The sequence below is a fragment of the Dermacentor silvarum genome, chromosome 1 (assembly GCF_013339745.2).
Source record: "Dermacentor silvarum isolate Dsil-2018 chromosome 1, BIME_Dsil_1.4, whole genome shotgun sequence".
NCBI classification, from domain to species: domain Eukaryota; kingdom Metazoa; phylum Arthropoda; class Arachnida; order Ixodida; family Ixodidae; genus Dermacentor; species Dermacentor silvarum.
Genome location: NC_051154.1, coordinates 225,904,326 through 225,928,148, shown reverse-complemented (window position 1 = coordinate 225,928,148; position 23,823 = coordinate 225,904,326). Strand labels below are relative to the sequence as shown.

The following is a 23,823-nucleotide window of genomic DNA, read 5'->3' as shown; positions in this document are numbered from 1 at the left end:
GCTCTGGACTGAAGTGAGATAGAAACTGATTTTGAAGGACAGTTATTTTAGTAGATTCATTTCAATGTTAAAATGCAATGCAGCTGAACTTATTTATCGGGAAGTTTTCAACTTAACACAGTTGTTCTCTACCGGGAACTTCACCATAAACCTGAAGCTGTTGGTATCAGCTGATGCATTTAAATAGTTTCTTCATTCAGGTGTTAAACGTCGGAAAATGCCTATTTTTTCATTTTTTTCTGTTCGCAGGCTGTGCTGGCAGGCGACGCAGAGCAGGGCGCGGCCGACCAGCAGCAGCAGGTCGGCGGCCAGGAAGAGCTGAGTGAGCAGGCCTCTGAGATGGAGACCAAGGACAACGGCGGAGGCGAGAACAAGGTGTTTTCTTCGCAGCACTACCATGCACAGCAGCAAGGATACCCGCTCGACGCCATTCCTATCCCGGTGCACCAGATACCCATACAAAGCGGCCACATCATCCTACCACAGCTGTTTAACAACGGACTTCAACAGGGCGCCATCCATCTGCCACAGTGGGAGTCGAACAAACTCCAAAAGCCGCCTCAGCCAGTTTTTGAGCACCAACATCAGTCAGCGCAGCAACAGCATGAACCGCAGTACCAGCAGCAACAGCAGCACGAGCAGCAGTACCAACAGCACCAACAGCAGCAGCAGCAGCAGCAGCAGCAGCCACAGCAGGGCCACCACCACCATGCTTATCCCGATGTCCACCATCAACCGACGCAAGTTGTTCACCATGGCGGTGGAGGTGGCGGCGGCGGCGGCGGCGGCGGTGCATCTGAGGAGCAGCATCACCAGTACATAGAGAACCACAACGTTCATCCGCAGCAATCGACGGACTTAGCGACGCAGGCTCAAGGCCAGGAGCCGTGGCCACTGCCTCAGCCCGAAATGCCCAAGATTGTCCACCTGGATGTCAAATGCGAGAAAAACCTCATGAAGGTAGTGGTCGAGTTCGACAAGCCCTTCCACGGCATAATCTTCAGCAAAGGCCATTACAGCTACGGTAGTTGTGTCCACTTGCCGGCGGGCTCAGGCCGCAAAAGCGTCTACTTCGATGTATCGATCAACAGCTGTGGCACCATTGGAAACACGCAGAATGGCCTCTACGGTTACGACGGTGGCAACTCTGGAACTGGCAGCTTCTTCGAGAACACCATTATCGTCCAGTACGATCCACAGGTGCAGGAAGTGTGGGACCAAGCACGCAAGTTGAGGTGCACGTGGCACAACAACTACGAGAAGGCGGTTACTTTCCGGCCTTTCCCAGTAGACATGCTCGACGTTGTGCGCGCCGACTTCGCAGGTGACAACGTAGGCTGCTGGATGCAGATACAAGCTGGAAAAGGGCCTTGGGCCAGCGAGGTAGCCGGCATCGTCAAAATCGGTCAGACTATGACGATGGTACTGGCGATCAAGGACGACGAGAACAAATTCGACATGCTGGTGCGCAACTGCATTGCGCATGACGGCCAGCGGGCGCCCATCGAGCTTGTCGACAGCCAAGGGTGCGTCGTGCGACCAAAACTAATGAGCCGGTTCACCAAGATCAGGAACTTCGGTTCCAGTGCGACGGTGCTGTCGTACGCACATTTCCAGGCCTTTAAATTTCCTGATACAATGGAAGTGCACTTCCAATGCACCATACAGATCTGCCGGTATCAATGCCCGGATCAGTGTTCGGCGCAGGCGTCCGTCGACTCATCGGCACCCGAAAAGCAGGCGCTGTACTCTAACCATGTTTCCCAGTCTGCTGGTCGGCCCAGGGAAGAGAGAGACGTTTCGTACCACGAAGAGGAGGAGGAAATGGCAGAGATTGGCGTGAACAGAGTGATTCGCGTTGTCTCAGCTGGTGACTTGGCATTCAGCCTGGGTTCCAACGAGACCCATCCGGCTCCCTTAGTAAAGGAGGAGCATGAAAGTTCCATCATATGCATGTCTGCGCCAGGATTCGCGTCCGTCCTTGTAGTACTCCTGTCCCTCCTCGTCATTGCCTGCTTGCTGTCCGCCTTCTTGTGGATCAAGCAAAAGACGGCGATGCGGCTTCCTAAAAGCCTTCCCTACGATCTGCCAGTGCTCAAAAAGGGAAAGCTCTAATAAGGTTTCGCTTATAGGCTCCTGAACTAATAAGATGAACGAGATTTTCTTTTTTCCAGCATCGCGAAAAAATTTGACCATTCGGCCTCTCCCCTCAAAACAGTGGAATCGCGCAGCTTAAAAGCACGTTACCTCCAGCAGCACGATTCCACTTAAATACTGCGAAGGGGCTGAATGATTAAATTTTTGCAGGTGGCCTTACGACCCGCTGACACTGCGTATTCGGATCCTTTATTTTACCTTTTATCGCATGAATACTGCTGCTGGTCTAGGTGACTTTAGCGAATCCGCCTTGTCAGCGCGTCCGATAACCGGGCCAAAATGTGCCTTCTTCCTTAAGCCATAAACATCTGTTTAACTTTCATTGTGCATTCAGGGATCATCCATGTTCATTTAACCACATTTGAGTGTTAGCCCACAATGACGCGTTTTTCTTCGTAGTTCTGCCTCACCAGTGTGTCTAGGATAAAGTGTATGCTACCATTACGAAGCGACGTTGAAGTCGCTTATCGGCAGGCACATTCACTTCCCCGTCTTTTGTATCACGCTCTGCGCTTACAAGATTTAAATGGTATTCACTCGGACACAGCGCGCGGGCAGGCCAACTCGCGTACAATCGCCCCGACAATTAAGAGCCTCCATGGCGGCAAGTCCGCATGCAACGTGGATTAGGCTGCTTTCGTCCGCTTATACCCGAGTGCCAAAGGTAACGTGCAGGTACAGGCCGTGCGCTCTCCGCACTTACATCAGTCGGGCGCTTTGGATCAAAGTAGCCGCTAACACTGCAGCGTTTTCTTGTCTTGAGCTCGCTGAGCGTGATTGCGTGCGATTGTGGAGCACACCGCACAGACCAGTAGCAAAATGCCAAGCCACGAGTCTGCCGCGACCGGCCATAATTTTGGTCGGGCGTTACGAAATTAATTTTGAACAGGCCCACTTTCCGTCCACGTTGTTGTCACGTCGGGCTACATAAATGTGGCGTCAAAGGATGCTCTTCGTAAAGTCTACGAATTTGAGGTTGTACGATTTTACGACTCTCTCGTGAAGTTTTACGAAAAAAATCTTGAAAGATGGCATGGTGCAAGATAGAAAAAAAAAATGGGTATAAAGATTGTGATGGCACCTGTGCTGCCCTCTTGTGACAGCCCAACATGCCAGAAGGGCACTTCCTCCAAAAACGTTTATCTGACAAGCTCCTAACGCACGCCAAATCGGCAAGGGCAATCTGACTGAAAAGGTCACATTATCTAAAAATAATGTGTTGCTTGCGAGCCTCTGCTGTACAAACGTTTGCTGCTACTTGTGCGCTGTGTCTAAAGGTATTTCAGCGTTAATAAAGTGCGTGTGTATCTCATAAAAGGTGTGTGCTAAGAGCAAGCTTTGAAATAAGAATGCTTACTATCCTCCCCCCTCTCTTTCTTACTGTGGCTGCGGGACTTTTACGAATTTTAATGTGCACAAGTTGGAAGGTATGCTATAATTGAAAGTGATCTGTGAAAACACAATGCAAAAATTTAATGGTCGTCCACATTATGACAGCACACTGCAAGTTTTTCATTTTTAGTATGACGTTACTCTTCTCCCATTTTCTTTACTGTGCACTAGGAAATCAAACTCATCGTTTAACAAATTTTCAGGAACCACTACTTGGAGTATACGCGGGATCGGCATGAAAATTATTTTTCCAGAATCAATTTGGGCTGAAATGCTTCTGCCAAACAGTATTTTCACTGTTCAGTGCCATTGCGTACTTAGCATCAACCCCCCCTGTCCCGCACCGCTTCCTCCCAGTAGAACATGTATGCAGCTTTTAGTATAGTTGACTGCGCCGACACGGACATTGCGTTCTCCAGGTAGCCGAGTAAACAACTACAAAAGCAGCTGCACCTGGCAGTAGCAACGAACTAATGAAAGCAGTTACATCAAAACAGTTGATGCTTTCGTGTACAATTGTTTGGATAACAGCATACTTAACACAAAACCCTAATCACTCGCACGGAATGGCTTATGTTGCAATGATTATAGGCTGGCATAATTTGCACTCACATTAAATCCCTTTGTGGCGTGCTTCAACTCGCTATTGTTTGACAAATTCTGCTGAGAGTCCAAATGCAAGGATGTGTACTAAGAGATGTGTGTTATCCATCAATGCAATCCCCATTGAACGCTGCACAAGTTTGACAGTGCTGCATGTGAAAGCTTGATGAAACAGTTGACAATCATGAAGATGTACTATTGTGCTTCAATGCAACCCCTACTCAAGGCAGCACAGAACAAACATACAAAGCATTGAAACTTGGCAGAAAGGTCACTCTTAGGTGACTTGTCCATTCATTTGTCATAGAACACCTCGATGGCGATTTTGTTGCCTTGTTGACAACATCCAATATTTTTTTTGCAGTGGTTTCTGGATAAGTGCCTGGATGCCTGCTTTATCTAACTTTGCAGCTGAGTAGTTCAGGCCTTTAAAAATTTTGGAGATTTAACCCAATGTGTAATAGCAAGGAAGCAGGCCACCAGCCCAAGAGGCAACTTCACACAAAGTTCTAAAGGTTCATGAACTTCCTATCGCAAGTGCATTACCCTCAATAATTATTACACTAAAATAAAATATCGCGTATTGGCCGAGATGTTTCATTGAGCTTTTTCATTGTTTCATTTGTCAGACATCAACCATTTTTTCATGTGATTATGCTGTTTTTTTTTTCTTTAATGGTGCTAAGGATGAATGTAGGTTCTATGCATTTTCCCTCTTGCCAAACAGTCACAATATTCTTGGCTATTCCAAAGGTGCTATATGTGCATCATTTGGTCTGGCATGTTTCTCTTGTAAATAGGTCTGAAATGTCTGCTGTAAATAGTGTGTTCCACTGTTTGAAATGTGTTGGACTAACTATTAATATTGTTGTCGAAAGCCAATAAAGCAAATTCTTGCTGTCCAAGTGTTGTGCTTCAAGAAAAAAAAACTGGACAAATCACAAATGAGCATAAATGTACATTTACTGTTCTTACAAGATTACATCAATGTTGCACAGACTTATGACTTGGAGTTCATTTCCATATCCTCAATGGTATGAAACTGCAGAATTATACAGCACACATTTCCCAGCAAATGCACCTTCAGCCAACACATAAGGTAATAATATTTATCCCACACTCAGTGACTGAGGCAAAATGTTTGGGATGCTGAAATTTTACAGCAACGAAGATGACCAAATATGAATAGAATTGGACAATGCATTATCCACAGGTCTCAGAATATTTTTCTTTAAACTAAGAAAGACCCCAAAAATAGGTGGATTCATTCTTGAAAGTACAGTTATAATACATAAAGATTAGTACCCAATGTCATTATGGCACCGAAAACAAAGCAAATGTCTACACTCTAAAGCAATCAATTTCCAAGTTTCATAAGGGCACTCATTTGAATAATAAGTTGATTACGACAGAAACAATGCTTTTTGCAGTAAAGGGATAACACAATGTTATTATTTAGGCATACTGTCTTTGTTATACCGACTCGTCATATTGCACTTACTGCCAAAGTACTATTAAACATTAAACAAGCATTTAAATGGTCATCCAACTAAAAATACCTAAATTTAAAGAAAAACAAATTGACCTTCACAATAAGCAGTGCGAAAACAAGTGCATGGCATTATTTTTAAAAATATTGAACCCTAAATGCAACACAGGCCTGACTGTGCTACTAAAATGTAGATGCACACTGTTAGCTCCCTTTGTCACGCAGTTAATAAACAGGAGAGAGCTACAAAGGGGACCTAATTTTTCATAGGGTTATAGCATTTTATGCATCGCAGTATAGCATCTTGCACACAAAAATGTCAGGCTCCTTACCATTGAGGAGATGAAAGTGCAACTCGATACCACAAACTGATCACATTAGATACAAAATGAAAAGTAGTATATATAACGCCACATGACACATAACAAAGCCTCAGAGCAGCAAGCACGAGAAAAAAAATTAAAGAAGAGGGGGGGGGGGGGGGATCACGTGCTGTGGCATAAATTGCTGTGCTTGCCGTTTGCACTGGGCAACCAAACCAGCACACGCATCCTTTTGCAGTTTCACAACTGTACCTGGCAATTCTGGGCTTCGAAAGTGCATCACGTAAGCTGCTGAATAAAAATACTTGATGGCACACGAGAAAACAACTGGCATAACAAACATATATAAATATCATTATGACACCTGAATTGGTCTACCTGCACATTCAAAAAGCACTATTAAGAAGACTCTTCCAGCCCAAAAGAAGCTGTAGAGAAGTCGCTAAAATGCGTGCACACAATTACAAAATCTCTTCAGGCCATGTGTGTGTACCAAAGGCAGCGTGGGCAGAGGAATCGTCCTGCAATCCTCCACAAAGCTTGCAAATAGAAAGCCGTACAGCAAGGCACAACAAGCATACCCCAATTGGCTGTGAATGAGAGATTGTCAGCTGTCCCCAATCACCAAGTGAGAAATGCAAAGGCATATTAAAACAAGGCAAGCAGCAGTAAAATGCACCAGAGAACGAAGGGTTCCAATAGGCACTGAAACATGGTTGGAACATCGCCTGCTTGTTGCATGATGAAAACAGTGTGCGGGCAAAAGGTTTTGTGATCTACTTGCAGGAATACATAAGAGCTACAATGTCAGGAGCACAGATAACGGAGCTTTGGCATTATGTGCCACAGCGTGAAACCTTTACATAAACCCCACAAAAAAGAATAAATTGCACGAACTTCCTGTGGTCAGACAAAATAAAATTGGACAAAACTAAAGAAATAAAATTTTCAAATAACGATTTGGCCACTGGATTTCGAAAAACATTGCCGCCTGGGATCTGACCCCTTCAGCATAGTCAATTTCCTTTATATGACCCATAAAATAATAAATGCTCAGCTACAACATAACGAGATAAAAATATGAATATAATGCATACATGACAATGAGTGAAGACCTAGTGGTTCAGACATGAGTAAGCTTAATGCAGGTATAAATGAAGCTGAACAGCACAGCTATCCATAAAAATGCACATTAAGCTATAAAAGACAAACAGAAATGGCCCGAGATGGAGAAGGGAAAAATGTGCCGAGTGCAGCTATGGACGAAAAGGCAATCATTTCCCAACTGCTGTACACTCAAAGGGTAGTGTCTATGTTCATTCAACAGACCTGAACTGCCACATGGTGCCACCTGAGGCCCCATATTATGCTGTTAAAAAAAAAAAAAAATATCTGAGGTGGGTTGATGCAGGTACTGCTCAAAGCGATGATAGCTATCAGCTTTGGCTGCTGATTATTGTGCCAACAATGTGCAAGTCAGCCACTCAAAGGACCATTAATGACACGATGCAGCATTGTTTAGTTTGGAAAGCATTTTAGCACCAAGAACTGGGTTACGTTCACCAGAAGGCACAGGCTACAGTATCAATGAAGTCATGATTTCAAAAAGAACACATAGTTCTTGTCATGCAGGAGATTTAGCTATGCTTATGCTGTCTATAAAGTCTTCATGATTTATGCACATGTTTTGGTATCAATGACAGCTCATGAGTGACACATATGTGGTAAGAGTGGGGTGGGGGGACCAGTTTCCATGGTTGTCTGTTCCTTTACCAACAGACCAGTGGCATGCATACTAGGCACACACAAAGAAACCTGCTACTGCAGCACTTACAAGGCAAAGTATAGAAAAAACAAGCATGCTGGTCAGCCATAAAACCAAAAGTACATCAAGTATTACAAAGGTACACAATTTGCAGTGGTGGAAACAGGTTACGGAAGCCACATTAATGCAGTTTATTCCTCTGTGTGATAACTAGACAGATGCTGTTATCTACCAGGATTGGCCTCATCAGCAAATCTGCACATCTGATATTTACCGCACATAGCTACTCCACAGGCTTTTTTCCTCATGAATGTGAACATCTACATTTCTTTTCTGCCTTATGCTCACATACAGCTGCATTCAATATAAGCTGCAACACGGTACCCGTGGTCAAAGGGGCCCCAAGATTGCACGGTCCCGCCAACATACACAAAATTAAGAGAAATGAACACTGGTATTCTAAGCCCTGATATTTATTAAACCAACTTTTTGTATATTGGTACTGCCGTGCAGTCTTGGAGCTCCTTCAACCCTGGACACCGTGTTGCAGCTCATATCAAACATAACTCTACATCGCAGCACCTCAATAAATTTAGAAATGACACAATAAACTGATGCAACTACATCTGATTTAAGAAAATAAAAAAGAGGAGGGGGGGTGCCACACTGCTGATTCAGTGGTACAATTGCAAATACTTCATAGCTTGCATTGTCGTGCTACCACCACACCACTTAACAAAAAAGCTGATGACTATGTCTAGCATTATATATATACATATTTATATATACATGTTCATATTACATTTTGGCACAATACTCAGACAAGTAAATGTATGTACACTAACTGGAACAGCAAAAGTTTGAGTTAATTAGCTGGACATCCACACATCAACTGTTACATATCATTTTTTACATATTCACAAGAAAAAGGTTGTACTCTGTTATGTTCACATGAGAAAAATGTATGAAGGCTGATGTGTGACAAAGCAATGAAAATCAATACGAACTGCGAGTATGAAGTCTAAAGAACACTTTTATGTCACTGAATAACTAACACTGCTGCCAATGCGAAGCTAGGAAAACATTCCTTAATTTGCACTGTTTTAACGAGGGAAGTAGCAGCTTAAGCTATTAAGCAATGAATTCTCATGTTCTTCTCAATTCTCATGAATATGATGCACAGAGTGATGCACCATGTTCTAGCACAGTGCACCACAGAATGTGCCAAGAGTAATTCAGTAGCCGTTGTGGCCACAAACATTAAAATAAAGCCTGTAGGGACTTTGAGGCTAATCACTCCAACCTTGAAGTGCACTTAAGCAGTCAGAGGGATGACTGTTTCACAAGCACATGATATTCTAAACTCTGTAAGCCTTTGTTTCAGTCATTTTAAGGCAGTAGAAGCATGTTGGAGACAAGGCTCTTGTGCCTGCTTCTGCAGCATGCACTAGCTTTTCTATTTCTTTTTTTTAATATCACGACAGTCATCAGTTATCATTATTTCTGATCCCCAATCAAACCAACTTTTCAATGTCTCTGCTGAAGCACTAACAAAAGAATAAGGTTTGAAACTGCATATGAGGCACTACTAGGTAAGCACTTAAAAGATGATAGTAAAAAATACGAGATTTCACATTCGTCATTATTTTCCCTAAAATTTATCACATGAAAGTGTAGATCCTCAAAGACCTTTTCGGACATACTGTACAGCAATAGCTTCAATGGTAAACATCATTCACTGCTGTCACATTATAATGTGGGAGGCCTGAAATTAACTGACTTGTCCACAATCACTTTGCAAATATGAAACGTAGGCACTCAACAGCTGCAACAGCACAAAAAAAAGTACATTTATAAGCTCAGTGGTTATGTACTTGGCTTGTTAATCTTATAATGAATGCTCTTACCTGCATAGACGTTTTTTTAAATCCTAGGGCACATCTAAATACATATAAAAACACTAATTATGCTTCACAAACTGTACTAAAACACTGAGGCATTACTTTGCAGTGGTTATGCTGTTGAAACAGTATGGTAAGGCAAATGTGAGCTTGTATGCAGTAGTTGTACAGAAAAAAAAAAGTGCAATTTTTCCTTACTGCTTTTGTATGAATGGTATGAACATCTTTCGTTGTGCATACAACTTGGAGTACTTCTGTCCATGTGCTGCAAACCATCTAATGACTGTTGTGACCTTAACAATGCTGCAAACCTTTAAAGAGCTGATTAAATGTACATGTAGAGCAAAATAAAAACTGATGAAATAAAAAATCCATGAACAATGTGAGTGCTATTTTATGCTTCGTAAGATAACAAAAAACAGTCAGACAAAAAACTAGGCAACAACAAAAGCTGTATAAAATGGCACATAGAGAAATAAAGCCCAGACAAGGAGAGGACTGCCCATAACAGTAACTGATGTCAATGTGTCCCTGTGATACACATTTCCTTGGGTAAAAGAGGTTGCATATAGCTTACTCATGGTAAGGTGAAGAAGCTGCCCACAGGTGGCTTTCGATTTCAGGACTGGTGTGAGCAAAAAGGCACTAAATCACTTACACTGTAGTAATTAGGGGAAAAAAAGTCAATGCTAAGTGACTGAATCGTGGTCACAACCGAGGACCCACCGTTCATGCCATTCAGTTCCATCATTGCAGCTCACTCAATTCCACACATGTAGCCGGAGTGATGAAAGGGAGTGACAGCAAAACTGCGTTACTTCCAATGGGCGGGTACCGCAGGTCATGTTCACTGGCCTGTGTCAGCACAGATTGCTTTTCGTGAACTCACTATTACAAATTGCTGATCTGCTCACCACAGCAATTTCGGGCCTTTTGGATACGGCAATGTGATTGCAGACATCTTACGATGATGCAACCGTAGGGGTTTACGGTAGCTGAGCCTGCTTATCTAACAACAGCGGCACACAGCATGATCTGCAGGACCTGTTGCTCTACCGTGCACCCAGGCTGGTACTCTAGCCATACAATATGCCGAGGTGTCACACCATCTTCCCCCCAATGTAGCTGGAATCCACCACCAGCCTAGCCAGTGACTTCTTTACCCGCAGGGCTGTTAGCCTAACACCAGGTCTCTGGTGCCAGCATTCCTGCATTAGCTTGGACAGGCACTGTGTTACCTGTAAAAAATAAGAGTTATAACAGCATTTTAATTAACTCACGACACACAGAAACACAATAAACATCACACTTGCATGAAAATAACATAGAGAGAGGCGCTAACTGCCAGAACCAGCCAGGACGATTTTGATCTGGCGAAGTCTGCCGGCTCTCTGGCTAGCAGACGACAAAAAAGTCGATGAGCGCTTGGAGCCATCTTTGTGGAGGCTTGATGGATTGCAACATGGGCATATGAGGACTCTTACCTTGATCACCTTCGGTTTACATTACTTACAGTGTTATTTTCTAACATTCTAAAACACCGTTCCACACTGCAAGGCGGTGAGCATTTGATTTTTTTTTTTTTTTTGTTCCATGAAGCTTCTCTCCGTGAACAGCGTGCCACGTTTTCATGTGTACATGCTATCTGTGCCGTGTTCCGCGCAAGATGTAGATGCGAATTCCCACAAGCTGCAGTGCCTTTTGGGTGGTGGTATCCATTTTCACATCTCTCACATCAACTAGCCCAGGGGTTCTCAAGTACGGTCATCCCAGGGAACCCTGCTAACCTCCATAAAGTGCCAAGGAACCCCCCCCCCCCCCCGAATTAACGGAATGTCGAATTATCGAGGGTATCAAGAAAACAATAAACAAGTACTTCATACGTCATCACGCTTCTATTTACTCAATGAATCGTCAAATCTTGTTTCTATTTAGCACAAGACCAGTGCGGAAGCTGAAATTCTCTTCATCTCATGACTGATTAGCGCTAGCAGCGGCGAAGGCCTCGCGACATCCTTCGCGGCGCGCGTTTTCATCTGAGACGCGCTTTGCACACCAACGGGCGCACATCTCGATTATTTTTTCGCCACTCAGTTGCTCGCCAACGAATTGTCCGTCCATCGCGATGTAGCCGGTGCTTTTTATCTTCGACAGCTTTGCACTGAATCAAAGCGAAACTACTGCTTGCCGCAACAGCTGCGAACGAAACCGCGGCCGCTATCGACGCGATCATGTACGGCGACTTTACGGTTCAGAAGGCAGGCGGCTGACGCACGCACCAAGTCAACACGAAACTACCGTTCGCTGCAAGAAGTGCGGACGAAAGTGCGGCCGGTCGCTATCGACGCTTCCATGGGAGGCGACTGCGCAGTTGTGAAGGCACGCAGCCGACGCGCTGCATCGAGTGAAAACGAAACTACTATTTGCCGCAACCGCTGCGGACGAAACTGCGGTGGTTATCGACGCGATTAGAGATAGCGACTACGCACTTACGGAGGCACGCGGCTAGCCGCCAACGCGGTGTTGCGCGCGGCGATAAACGCAAGAATAAAGGCTTTAAAGGCACAATTAGGCACGAAGCGCTTCGGCGTTGCTGTCAGTCACGTGCCGCGTACGATCGCCGCTGAGGACCACGGCGATGCGGACTACGCCGATTCGTTTCGGTTGGACGCTACGCCGTTCTTGCTCTTCTGCGGCGCTCCGCGCATTTTTTAATTTTTTTTTCCCTCCAACATATGCGTCAGTGCGCACACTATCGGCACCGACCCTAACTACAAATAGGAGAAACGCGCATGGTGGTAAGCTACGGCCTCCGAGATTCAAGTGTGAAAGCTTAGGCGCGCTGCCCGTTCTCAGAGTTTGGGCATATGGTTTGGGTGGCTAAAAGCTGCTTGCGTATTTATTGCGCAGTTCGCGCGTTGCTGTTACGCACTGTGATGTGCTTTTTGACACTCGGGCATGGGTAATAGAGGTTCTTTCGATCGAGCGCACCTCGTGTTCGCCGTTTTAGACACTTGTCGAGAGCGGGACCAGGGAAAATTTATCAGTGGCTCGCGGAACCCCGAGCAGGGGCCTGCGGAACCCGTAGGTTCCGCGGAACCCACTTTGAGAACCCATGAACTAGCCTGTTGATGTTAATGGAATGCACTGGTTAAGTGATGGCCAGCCGGTCTATATAACCGCATGTCACATTCGCTTATTGCTCTTATGATCGATCAATAATGTTTTCATATGAACTACTTTTCACTGGTCACAGGCGGCATGCATTTTCATGCTCCACCTGCAGCCCCAGCTCCTTCAGCACAGGGACAGAAGCGAAGCATCATCATCCAAACAACTTTCTGAAATCGAGGCCCAGACGAAATTTTATGCGTGCTTTAAAACATAGCCGAGATCCTGCTTTTCCTAGCTTGTCCAATATCACGAATGCCAACTCATCAACGCCGGTGGGTAACGTGATCACTACGAGCAGGTATCCTTGAGTGATCGCATTCGGGGATATCACTTAGCATGATTTTAAGTCTTGGCATTGGACACGCCGGAGGTTGTTTGCCATGCTGTGCAAAGATCGAGGGAGGTTGGCCTAGTGTGCGTCCTGTGTTGGGTCGTGTGAAATGTGGCGAAAGTGATCAGATACCCGAATGTGATCGCTTAAGGATACCGCTCCAGCCCTTCAGTAGGCTTCAGCAAGCTAGCAACACATAAATAAGCCGACTATGCCGAGCTCACCCCGGCCGCTGAAATACTGGCAGCGTGTTTAGATTTATCTCGCGGTCAGCTGTCCTGACGTTCAATTTTGCAACTTTCAGGCAGCTTTGGGTTGTCTTGGGATACCAGCCAACATGACTTCCTAGTATCAGGACCGGAACAAGCTAGCGTCTGGCACACTGAAGAAGCCCACTAAAGGCTCGGGAAGGCAGCGCACATCCCGCCACGCCATCTCAGCACGCCAAGTCTTTGCACATGCAGCAGATTACCTCTAAAACAGGGCGCATGGGCTGCATATGTGTTCAGCCCTGCAGACAACCATGCGCAACCACGGCCTCACTAGAACATCCCTACTTCCTCCCCCTTCAGGTGCACTTGATCGCAATTACCGTGTTACTGTGGGCTCTCCTTATCAAGCCACCATCTTTTGATCCTTCTTGACTCACCCACGCACACTTTCACTCTTACCCAAAACATACAGCATACAGGGTGCGATAGGATCTTATCGCACTTGGACTTTATACGAAACACGACACTGCTCTGCTTCGGGTTGTCGCGCTTGGTCACACGTGGCACACGATTTGACGGGTGCGTGCCCAAGCATTGGCTTGTAATTCAACCACTTGACCGTCTGTATTACCTATGTAGCAAGAGTTATCTTAAAGTTAGTCACGTGACCATACAGTAATATGGAGGTCCTCTGGGCTTGAAGGCCACATCACCCAGAACCAATTCTGAAACTCTACCTCCCTAATGTGCTAGAGGCGCAGCTTCCGCGCAACTGGTGCGGAGGCACGCGCTCATTGGTGCAATGATTGGATACCAGGCACCTTTACTACTTCCTTAGCAAGTAGTAAGGGCGAACGACCTTATAAATGTTCATCCACGCCAAATCGGCATCTATTTGGCATTTGCTTGCCACCGTCATCACGGACCATACTAGAGCACAGCAGTAAATTATTGATGCTGTGAACAATTAGACTTTAAAGCGTTCCGCATCGTCAACGCATCACCAGTGCTAGAGCTGTGGCACCATCTGCTAACTGGAAATCAAACTACTTATAGGGCTTGGCACTGCCTCCGCAGTCCTAGCAGCGTCAAAACAAACAGTTGATCTGAAAAATAATGAAGAAATATACCTGATGCTTTGCCCTCAGCGTGAGATGACACTAAGCGATGACGAATTTTACCATTTATTCCTTGCTGTCAGAGTGGAGAGCCAGTAACAAGCAAGAATTCGGATCGAAGCGGGCGGTGTGGGTGGTGCCATGTTACTACGTAATTGCGATATACAACGTGCATGCGCAAGGGCCAAACATGTCATGTATTGTTGTAACGTATCATGTCTCAAGCAACTCTCTAATCCCGCCAATAATCAGACAGTTACGCCCGGAACAATGTTGCGCTGCACAAAGATATTGCCTGTGTGCACCCTGTACCTATGGCAGTGCTGCAAGTTACTTATAAGATAGAGTATAGATGTACCTTTTAAAAAAAAAGTGACCTTGGTTGCACAGCTTTGTGCCAACACCAAATTACATACTTTCTAAAGAGAACAATGACAAGAAGAAGAAGAAGAAGAAATTATGGGGTTTTACGTGCCAAAACCACGATCTGATTATGAGGCACGCCGTAGTGGGGGGCTCCGGAAATTTGGACCACCTGGGGTTCTTTAACATGCACCTAGATATAAGTACACGGGTGTTTTCGCATTTCGCCCCCATTGAAATGCGGCCGCCGTGGCCGGGATTCAATCCCGCGACCTCGTGCTCAGTAGCCCAACACCATAGCCACTGAGCAACCACGGCGGGTAACAACAACAATGACAGCCGATTTCATCCCAAGTCAACTGGAATTTTCTATGTTCCCTTTGTCATTCAACCAGTGTTTCTTTTCTTTTTTACTGCATAAGCATTTCTATTCCTACCCAACGAGGAAACAAGTCCTTCCGTTACGTAAGACAATCGCTTTCAAGGTAGGGCCCGCAGCAGCGAGCGAATTGACCTTCGTGCTGCCTCTCGCTTCAACGTGAACTAAGCGGCGAGAACACAGCGCACACGAAGCTATCAGCACTCGGCGCACCCTGCCCCCATCGCAGATCACTTTCACGATAGTGCCCACGCGTCTCACTTCATCGTGAACTAAGCAGCAAAAACACAGCGCGCACGAAGCTATCAGTACTTGGCGTACTCTGTCCCCATTGCAGATCGCTTCAAAGATAGGGGCCACGCGGCGGCGCCATATGCAGCCGCTGCCGGAGTACAGCTGATCACGGTTCATAATGATTCGAGCTGGATGGATAATGCACTAAACAGCGATAACGGCTTATAATGATCGGAACATCATTAGCGCACCTGGCACCGCCCCCTGCAGTTGTTTTCTTGCATCATCAATTCACCTTGCACTACCCTCCTCAACACTTAGTGTCGCCGCAGCACTGTCGTTTATAATGGTCGGATCAAGTTTCATAACACTGATAATGACACTGGGCTGAGTGGAGATGAGCAAGTGGCTCAACGCTTACGCATACTTAGACAACTCCAAGAGGAGCTTCAGTGTGAATTTTCTTACTTTCAATTTTTAAGATTTTGTTTACACTGAATTTACCACTAGAAATTATGGGTGTGCAAATAACAAAACTTTTGAATACGAATCGAATACAAATACTCAGCTTCGAATATTGAATTGAATATTGAATAATGTCGAATAATGATATAGGACATGCATTTACTAGCAAGTTGGGTTAATATGTTATGTTGGAACATTGCAATTACATTGTCAATGTTAAAAAACTAGATTTATTAACTTGGGAAATTTAGCAATTCCCACTAGCTGTCCTCGAAAGCCTGTGCCTTAATACACCGCCTCAAATGACCATAAACTCGGAGGCATTTGACCCTGTGCCAGTCGTCACTCATCGCACTTGCTGTCAAATAATAAGTTCAGAATTGAGGGTGGCACTGCAAAAAAAAAAAAAAAGTGCACCCTCGCTGTCCGCAACCCATGCCCCTTGCTACTGAGAGGCTGGCTTTCCTGCAAAGTTTAGACGTTTAGTGGCTAAGTGTGCTTAACAGGCGAAATTTCGCTAGCAGCATGAAATCATCGCAGAATTTAGCACAAAATCACCTCAATATTCCTAGATTAGATAAAAACAAATGCTAAGAACCGTGTTTGCTCCCGCACAGTCAGCAATATATTCGATTTGATTCGAACATTCGGATCCAACCGAACATTCAAATATTTTCGAGTATATATTTTTTGAATCGATTATGAATATTAAAAATATAATACTGTAACTTTTCCAATATTCGCACACCCCTACTAGAAGTACACAATTTCATATACCGTATTCACTAATGTAAGGTCCGTGCTTTTTTGGGGGGTTGGGGGAGGGATTCTTTACAGTGTGTGGGTCTCACACAAGGCAGGCTTATGGCTATTCACCAAAGTCTCGGACTGCTATGCAGAATAACGCTATCACTAGCAACCAACTATGAACACTTTTGTTGTCGCCCTTGTCAGTTGACAAGGGCGCTTTTCTGGGTGTGCTCAGAACCGTCTATTACTGCTTGAAATTCCTGTCTACTTCAAGCTCTTTATGATGGCCTTGGAACATAATCGCACAACATGTTCAAAATCCATGCCACCACTTTTTGCAGTGATGCCCTCTTAATGCCCCGGAACGCACAATGCAGCTAAGCCTGCTAAACAATGTGCCTCAGCATAGTGATACTGTTGAAGCACATAAGTGTTCTGCGTCTATGCCACGGAACGCCTCTATGCCCTATGCCTTGGCGTGATTGCGATTCGGCAAGATATGGGGATGTGTTGACAATGCCATCGTTGGCAGGACTGTAACTAGTGCCATATAGTAGTGACTTGCAGAAATCAGCCAGCATGCGGGCATAGCCTCCTGGATCTCATAGACCACACACACAAGTATGCGTGTGACACTTAATGAAACTTCTTTTTTTAATACTCCAAAGTGGGGGTGCAAGCCTCACACGAGTAAATAAGGCACGATTCAACATTCAAGTCCTATGTATGCGGGTTTAACTGTACAAATAAATCAAGTAATATGTGAACAATCCCTTTCAGGCACTGCGTACACAATTGTGTACACCAAGATAGTGCATCAACAGCAAAAGCATTGATGAAAGTAATGATACTTATTATGCGTTTCACACATCTTGAAACACTTCTGACTGAAAAATTGCTGCAAGTTTGAATAACATGTACAAAATGTTTTAGTAAAACGAGTGGGAAAGTAGATAGTTCGGTATTCTTTCTCGGTGTCAATATGCAGTTGTATATAGTGGGTTCACTTCTTTCATCGATTTTCACAATGTTTTGCACCAGGCATTATTTTCAAGTGGCTGTACAGATGCTTTTCAAGACTGCTGGGCATGAAACAGTTGAGGTTCTCATATTTTATGTACCTATAGTGAGTTTTCGCATGGAGTCCACTTTCTGTAAGCCTGATAAAACTCACTAAAGTATTGAAAAATCTTAATCTACTCTGCAGCTGTATTCTTTTCCTGACTCTGAAGACGCAAGAAATGCAGTGAAATTAAATTTTCAATCAACAGAATTAGGCGGCACCTGAAAGGGATATAAATGCATAAGGGGTACGTTCTGCACCAAATTGTAGCCTATGAAAGCTCAATATCACCATTATTTCTGCAGGGATCTTTTTTTTTTTTTCACATGGTTACAGTGTGAACAGCCCTAGGTCATTCGAACTATGAAAGGAACGGTTTGGCGTAACCGACAGTCTTTAATGGAGAGGGGGGGAGGGGGAGGGACTTGGGTGTCATGGTCCCGTCCTAAAAAACAAGGGACTTGGATGCCCTGAAAGAATAACTCACCGAACCACCTGTGCTCCAGCGTTTGGGTATCTGTGGTCTTGCATTGTCCACACACACCACTTTGCGCATGTCCTCAAAGCTTGGGTCTGAGGGGACCACATCATGGTAGGGAATGCAGTATTCCTCCACAGCACCTAAATGTGCACAGGAAACATCATTGCAACCTTTAGAAAACAGGGTCCAAAAAAGCCCAAGAGTATGTGAGCTTGTGCAAATATGCACAGACATGTCTTATCTGAAAACATATACCAATGTTGCCGTAAAACATGCAGATGCCACTTTGTTGACTAGCTTTAGTTAAGTTGCATTCCGTACATAGATGACACCACATTTTCCCTAAAAAAGCTGTTATTGCAGACTAAAACTGAAAGCCTATTGACTCTCATGTATTATGTGATCATTTGATCATCTCTGCCATTCTGTCAAACCTCATTTTACATTCAATTTAAATGAGGCAATCATGTAAATTTAGTGGTGCAGAGAACATATGGAACTTACTGTACAAATGTGCTGGCAGCAAGCCACCCATGGCAAGGTGGCATCATTTTCATCATGGTGGTGACACCGGAAGTATGTGATCATCAGTCCCACTAAACATGTCTCTGTGTAACTGTGGCGATCGCATCGTTCAAGTCACTTCTTGTGTAGCATGCTTTCTTAGAGTGCCACAGCGCTTTCACCAATGGCACCGAGAGCAAAAAGTGCTATCTATTTAAGAAAAACTCAACATGCTCTGTACATATTGAAGCCAGCCAATGCAGAAGTCCCTATTGCAAAGTATCAGGGATTACCACATTCAAACGCTACAGCACTGTTTCACTGGGAGCCAAGATAGAAGCATATGCCCCACTCTTCAGTGCAAAAGCAATGGAGGGTTGCAGTGCTAGATATTCTGCAAAGGTATGCTGCCCGCCTCTCAGTGCAACATGGACAGCAATGTGGCTGCTACTTGTCCAGTTCTATTCAATTCACAGAAAAAAAGGAGTGATTGACACTACAACTTGACAATGACGTGGCGGATGGTCAAAAGGTTTAATTTTCACTCAACATTACGCTGCCCGTACTCTCACGTTTTGATCGTTTCTGTATCGTGTATGTTTTGCTGTCTCGTGGTGAAGCTCATACTAAAGACCACATCCACGCAATATTCAAGTGACAGCGACAGACGGACCCAGTCGTGCTGTTGCGTCTTGCTGTGGAATTAAATACATGGGTGCAACATCGCAAGAAAAAGTAGCGACAAACTTTCATTGTTCTCTGAATAAATACAATAGTACGCCCGTAAAAAATGTCAGATGTGGTGCGAGGCCAACGTTTTAACCAGAGGGTACTAGATCTAGTTTTAATATGCCGTCATCGCCAGTAAAAATGCGTTCCATCCTGCCAGCGGTAAATACTGTGGTGCCATCAGCTAGAAATTTGAACACTTTTATGACTCCATGGCCTCCAAGATTGTGCGTACTAAGTATCTCGTATCTCGGATACTTTGTACTCAGTGTCAGATGAGACGAAGCGAAAGCTCATTTTACCATTTATTTCTTGCTGTCACGGTGCAGAGCAAGTAGCAAGAGTGAATACGGATCAAAGTGAGCGCACTGGTTGCTGTCATGTGTCCCACATAACATGGTGTGAGCGTTGGCTTCCCACGCCAATGCTCACACCGCCGCCGCGCTCACACACCTGCACACAAACTGGAGGGAAGTCATCACAGCCCGCATCTTCCGCCACCACGCCCAGGGGGTGCCATATACTCTCTCCCCCTACGGATGGATGTCCGTGGCTGCCACCATGCCCAGGGGGCACCACATACTCCCCTCCCTATGGATGGGTGTCCTCACAGCCTCCCCCCCCCCCCCCCCTTGAAACGTGAAGCCCCCCCGCTGACCATGGAGGATGGTATTTAACAAGTTGGTTCCTCGCCACAAGCTTTCCCAGTCTGTGGGTGGATGAGCTTGAAAGTGTTTGCACCAAAACGTTTGCGGATGCAGAATGGGGCATTGCGCCAGCTTTGAAAAGATGCCCCTTGCAGCATCGCTGAGTGCGTGGGTTTCGCGCAGGACAAGGTCGCCTTCCTCCAATGTCGTGGCTCGGCGCCGTCGGTCGTAGTGTTGCTTCTGGGCATTCCAAGCATGTTGCTGATGCTGCCGTGCAGCATCTGTGATCTCTGCCAAACGGGACTGATGTTCTGCTGTGAATGCGAGGGAAGCTGATGCGGCAGGCTCAGCATCTTGCTTGTTTTCAGCGGGTTGCCACAGGGTACGGAGTTCTCGGCCATAGCAGAGGAGGGCTGGGGTGTATCCGGTGGCAGCACTTACTGCAGTTCACATTGCAAAGGCAATCTCGGAAATGCGTTGGTCCCAGTTTTTGTGCTCATTGCAGTATACACGAAGGCACTGTTTCACAGGTGCCATTGTGCTGCTCAACCATCTGCCCAGCTGGCCTGTAGAGCACCGTGTGGCGCTCGAGGTGTCCCATCGCCTAAGCAGGTTCTTCCATAAGCTACTGACAAAGGACTTCCCGTTATCACTAGAAATGGCAGTAGGTACCACATGTCTGCGGATGAACTCTTCCACACGACTGGTGATTTGCTGTGTGGTTGCTGCACGGAGAGGGAAGAGCTCAATGAACTTGGTGAATTTGTCGACAATGACTGGCAAGTGCTTGTGCCCGCGAGGGCTGGTAGGTAACGGCCCCATCAGGGGGGCTGTTCTGTACGAGTCCACCTAGTGGACTGTCCACTTCAGCTGTTCCGCATCACCATAGTCATCAGCGAAAATCGTGCATGAATGACTGCAACGACGGAACGCTTCGTGCCTATTTGTGTCTTTATTGCGTTTACCGCCACGCATTGGCCGCAGGATTTTATAGTTGCCATCCATTATCGCATCGATAGCTGCCGCGGATTCTTCCGCAGAGGTTGCGGCAAAAAGTAGTTTCGTTTTGCCTCAATGGGGCTTCTGCGTTGCCCAGGGGGCGCTGCAAAAATGGTGCTAAAAAGTGCCCTCAATCCGAAACTGGGTAGTACCTAGCTCGGTCGTCTGCTTCGGAAAGCACGTTTACAATATGGACCCGCCACTTTCAGTTGTGTTGTACCACGGCTTGCAGCGAATATCGGGCGCCGACAATTTTTTCAGGGGTGGCACGCTGCGTAAAGGCAAGAAATTATGCAACGCCGAATACGTGTACGCCATTCAAGAAATAAGCGGCGAAGTTTTAGCGCGGTGTCAATCGCAAGTGAAGTGAGTCACGTACGACGTTAAACTTCAGGTAAGGTTTGCACGCTGCTAAATTCAGGAGCATAAACGCAAGGAAATGCTTGCTATAAATGAATTCACAGCAGCGATAAGCAGACATGTGTACAGAACTGCTTGAGCGCACAACGGTACGCGCCGCGACGGCAGCGGTCTTTCAGCTTGCCGCGATGTACAAACTGCTCGAGCGCACGATCGTACGCGCCGTGATGGCACCGCTCCTTCAGCATGCCACGGAACGGCGGGCCTCCTGCAATAATTTGTTGACTGCATGCCGCTAAACAAGTAGTCATGCCTGCGCTGTAGTGACGGCAATCTGTCCCTTTAGCAACTGATAAACAACTGATGCACTGCATATAAGCTCACAGTAACGTACTACGTGCGAATCGCACTGCAGCGCGAGCTCGTGCGCTGCTCGCTTGATGTAGCTTTTAATGACAGCGCTCGAACATCGATGTGCTGTAATCAATACTTCCTTGCTGCGCTGCTTCAACGTGCTGGCTTGAGGCCAAGGATGAGCTCATATAACTCTCAAACCTGTGCTGCTCATAGTGGGGTAATGAACTTATCCAACGCGCCCGACGCTCCGCTTCGTGACGCCTTGAAAAAAAAAAACGGTAGAATCTGATGTTGGGATTCAGGCCTTCTTGCTCGTGGCAGCTCACAACGCAGCAGTAACGACAGTGACGCTTTTTCGCAGCTGAGCTAGGTCTCTCCAGATCGGCGTCGCCGATTCCTTCTACTTCCAGCATTACGTCCCACAGCACACGGAGAGTCCGTTTTCATTAAACTAGGCTGCGGCCAGCTCGCAGCATGGTTGGCGTGGTCTCTGAGAAGTGACGAGCTTTTTCGCATTCGCAACAGGGCCGAAAAAAGTGTGAATCGACGTAAAACTCGGGCTAGAAACGTGCTTCGCCACAGCCAGGTCTATACTACCCAAGCTGGTACTACCCAGACATAACTTCTCTCACCGCCACCAGGCACCACTACTATACCTCAAACTCCAGTGCAAGACGCCCATACGCACGTCGGCCACGTGCCTAAAGAGCTGCGCAGTGGCCATTTATGATCGCATAGATAGCGACCGCGATTTCATTTGCAGTTGTTGCAGCGAAATGGTAGTTTCGTTCTGACTGCGTCGGCCGCGTGCCCTAGGGTACGGCCACGCTAGCGGCAAAAACGCGTGCGTCAGCACCTTGTCACGAAGACCACCGTGTCAATCACGTCTCGCCGCAGAATTTTACAGAAAATTTACAGAATTTGAGTGCACCTCAAATTCTGTAAATTCCAAAAAAGGGCAGAATTTCTCCACAGCCCATACAACGGCCAAGCACTCCCACTTCTGGACTGTGTAATTACGCTCTGAATGCGACAAGCCTCTGCTGATGAACGAAACTGGCCTGAAAGTATCCTGATGTTGCAGCAGCACCGCTGCTATGCCAACACTGCTGGCATCTGTTGCAATTACAAATGGTGTGTTGAGGTCTGGCAAGCTCAGAACTGCACCTATTGCTAGCATTGCTCCGAGAGTTGCAAATGACCGTTCTTCAATGCTCGTCCACTGCCATTTCTGTTGCCGCTTCAGCAAGTTGGTAAATGGCTCAGCAGTAAGGGAAAATTGTGGAAGAAAGTTCCTGTAATATCCGACCAGGCCAAGAAATGCCTGCAGGTGCTTGATGTTGGATGGTCGTGGGTACTCTGCCACTGCGCGCACCTTCTCTGGGTCTGGTCGGCACTCTCCTGGAGTAACGATGTGACCAAGAAAGGTGAGGGCCTGTGTGCACAACTGTACTTTGGCGGGATTAATTGTAAGCCCTGCATCCTTGATGCGCTCGAGGGCTTCGCGGACATGTACCAGGTGGTCTTCTATAGTTGGAGAGTACACCAAGACATCATCGAGAAACGCCATGGCAAATTTGTGGTTTACGCCATTGAGAACATTGTCCATTAAAGCCTGGAATATGGCTGGACCCCCAGCCACACCAAATGGCATCCTTGTGAACTCGAATGTGCCCCTGTGACATATGAATTCCGTCTTCTCAACCTCTTGTTACTGCAGTGGAATTTGGAAAAACCCCTGGGACAGGTCAAAGCTTGTAAACCATTGGGCATTACCCAGCTGAGCCAAAGGCCAATCAGTGTGAGGCATAGGGTACACTGGTGCTCTTGAGCGAGAATTCAAGGGTCTGTAGTCAACAGCCACGCGATAGCCTCTGGCCTTCTTTCCCACCAGGACCGGTGTACTTTACCAGCTACTTATGCTGCGCCTGATTATGCCTGCATCCAGCATCTCATCCAAGCAGGTGTCCATGATGCTTTGTTTTTTTGGATTGACTGAGCGCAGCTTTGTGCGCACTGGGGTGCTG

At 46.1% G+C, this 23,823-nt stretch overlaps 2 protein-coding genes across 2 annotated transcripts in view; one reads left to right on the top strand and one right to left on the bottom strand.

Annotated features, from left to right (window-relative positions):
- Positions 1 to 339: 339 nt before the first annotated feature.
- Positions 340 to 4,959, top strand: LOC119436851 (uncharacterized). Its single transcript, XM_037703854.2, has one exon. The coding sequence runs from the start codon at positions 340 to 342 to the stop codon at positions 2,113 to 2,115; it is 1,776 nt and encodes a 591-aa protein (XP_037559782.1). The 3' UTR covers positions 2,116 to 4,959.
- A 135-nt stretch (positions 4,960 to 5,094) lies between these two features.
- Positions 5,095 to 23,823, bottom strand: part of LOC119436852 (bone morphogenetic protein receptor type-1B) — a 57,041-nt gene continuing 38,312 nt past the window's right edge. The window contains exons 10-11 of the mRNA XM_037703855.2: positions 18,207 to 18,340; positions 5,095 to 10,868 (exon numbers count right to left, since the gene is read on the bottom strand). Coding sequence (XP_037559783.1) covers positions 10,731 to 10,868; positions 18,207 to 18,340 — 272 coding nt within the window. The 3' untranslated portion in view covers positions 5,095 to 10,730. The remainder of the gene's footprint in view (positions 10,869 to 18,206; positions 18,341 to 23,823) is intronic.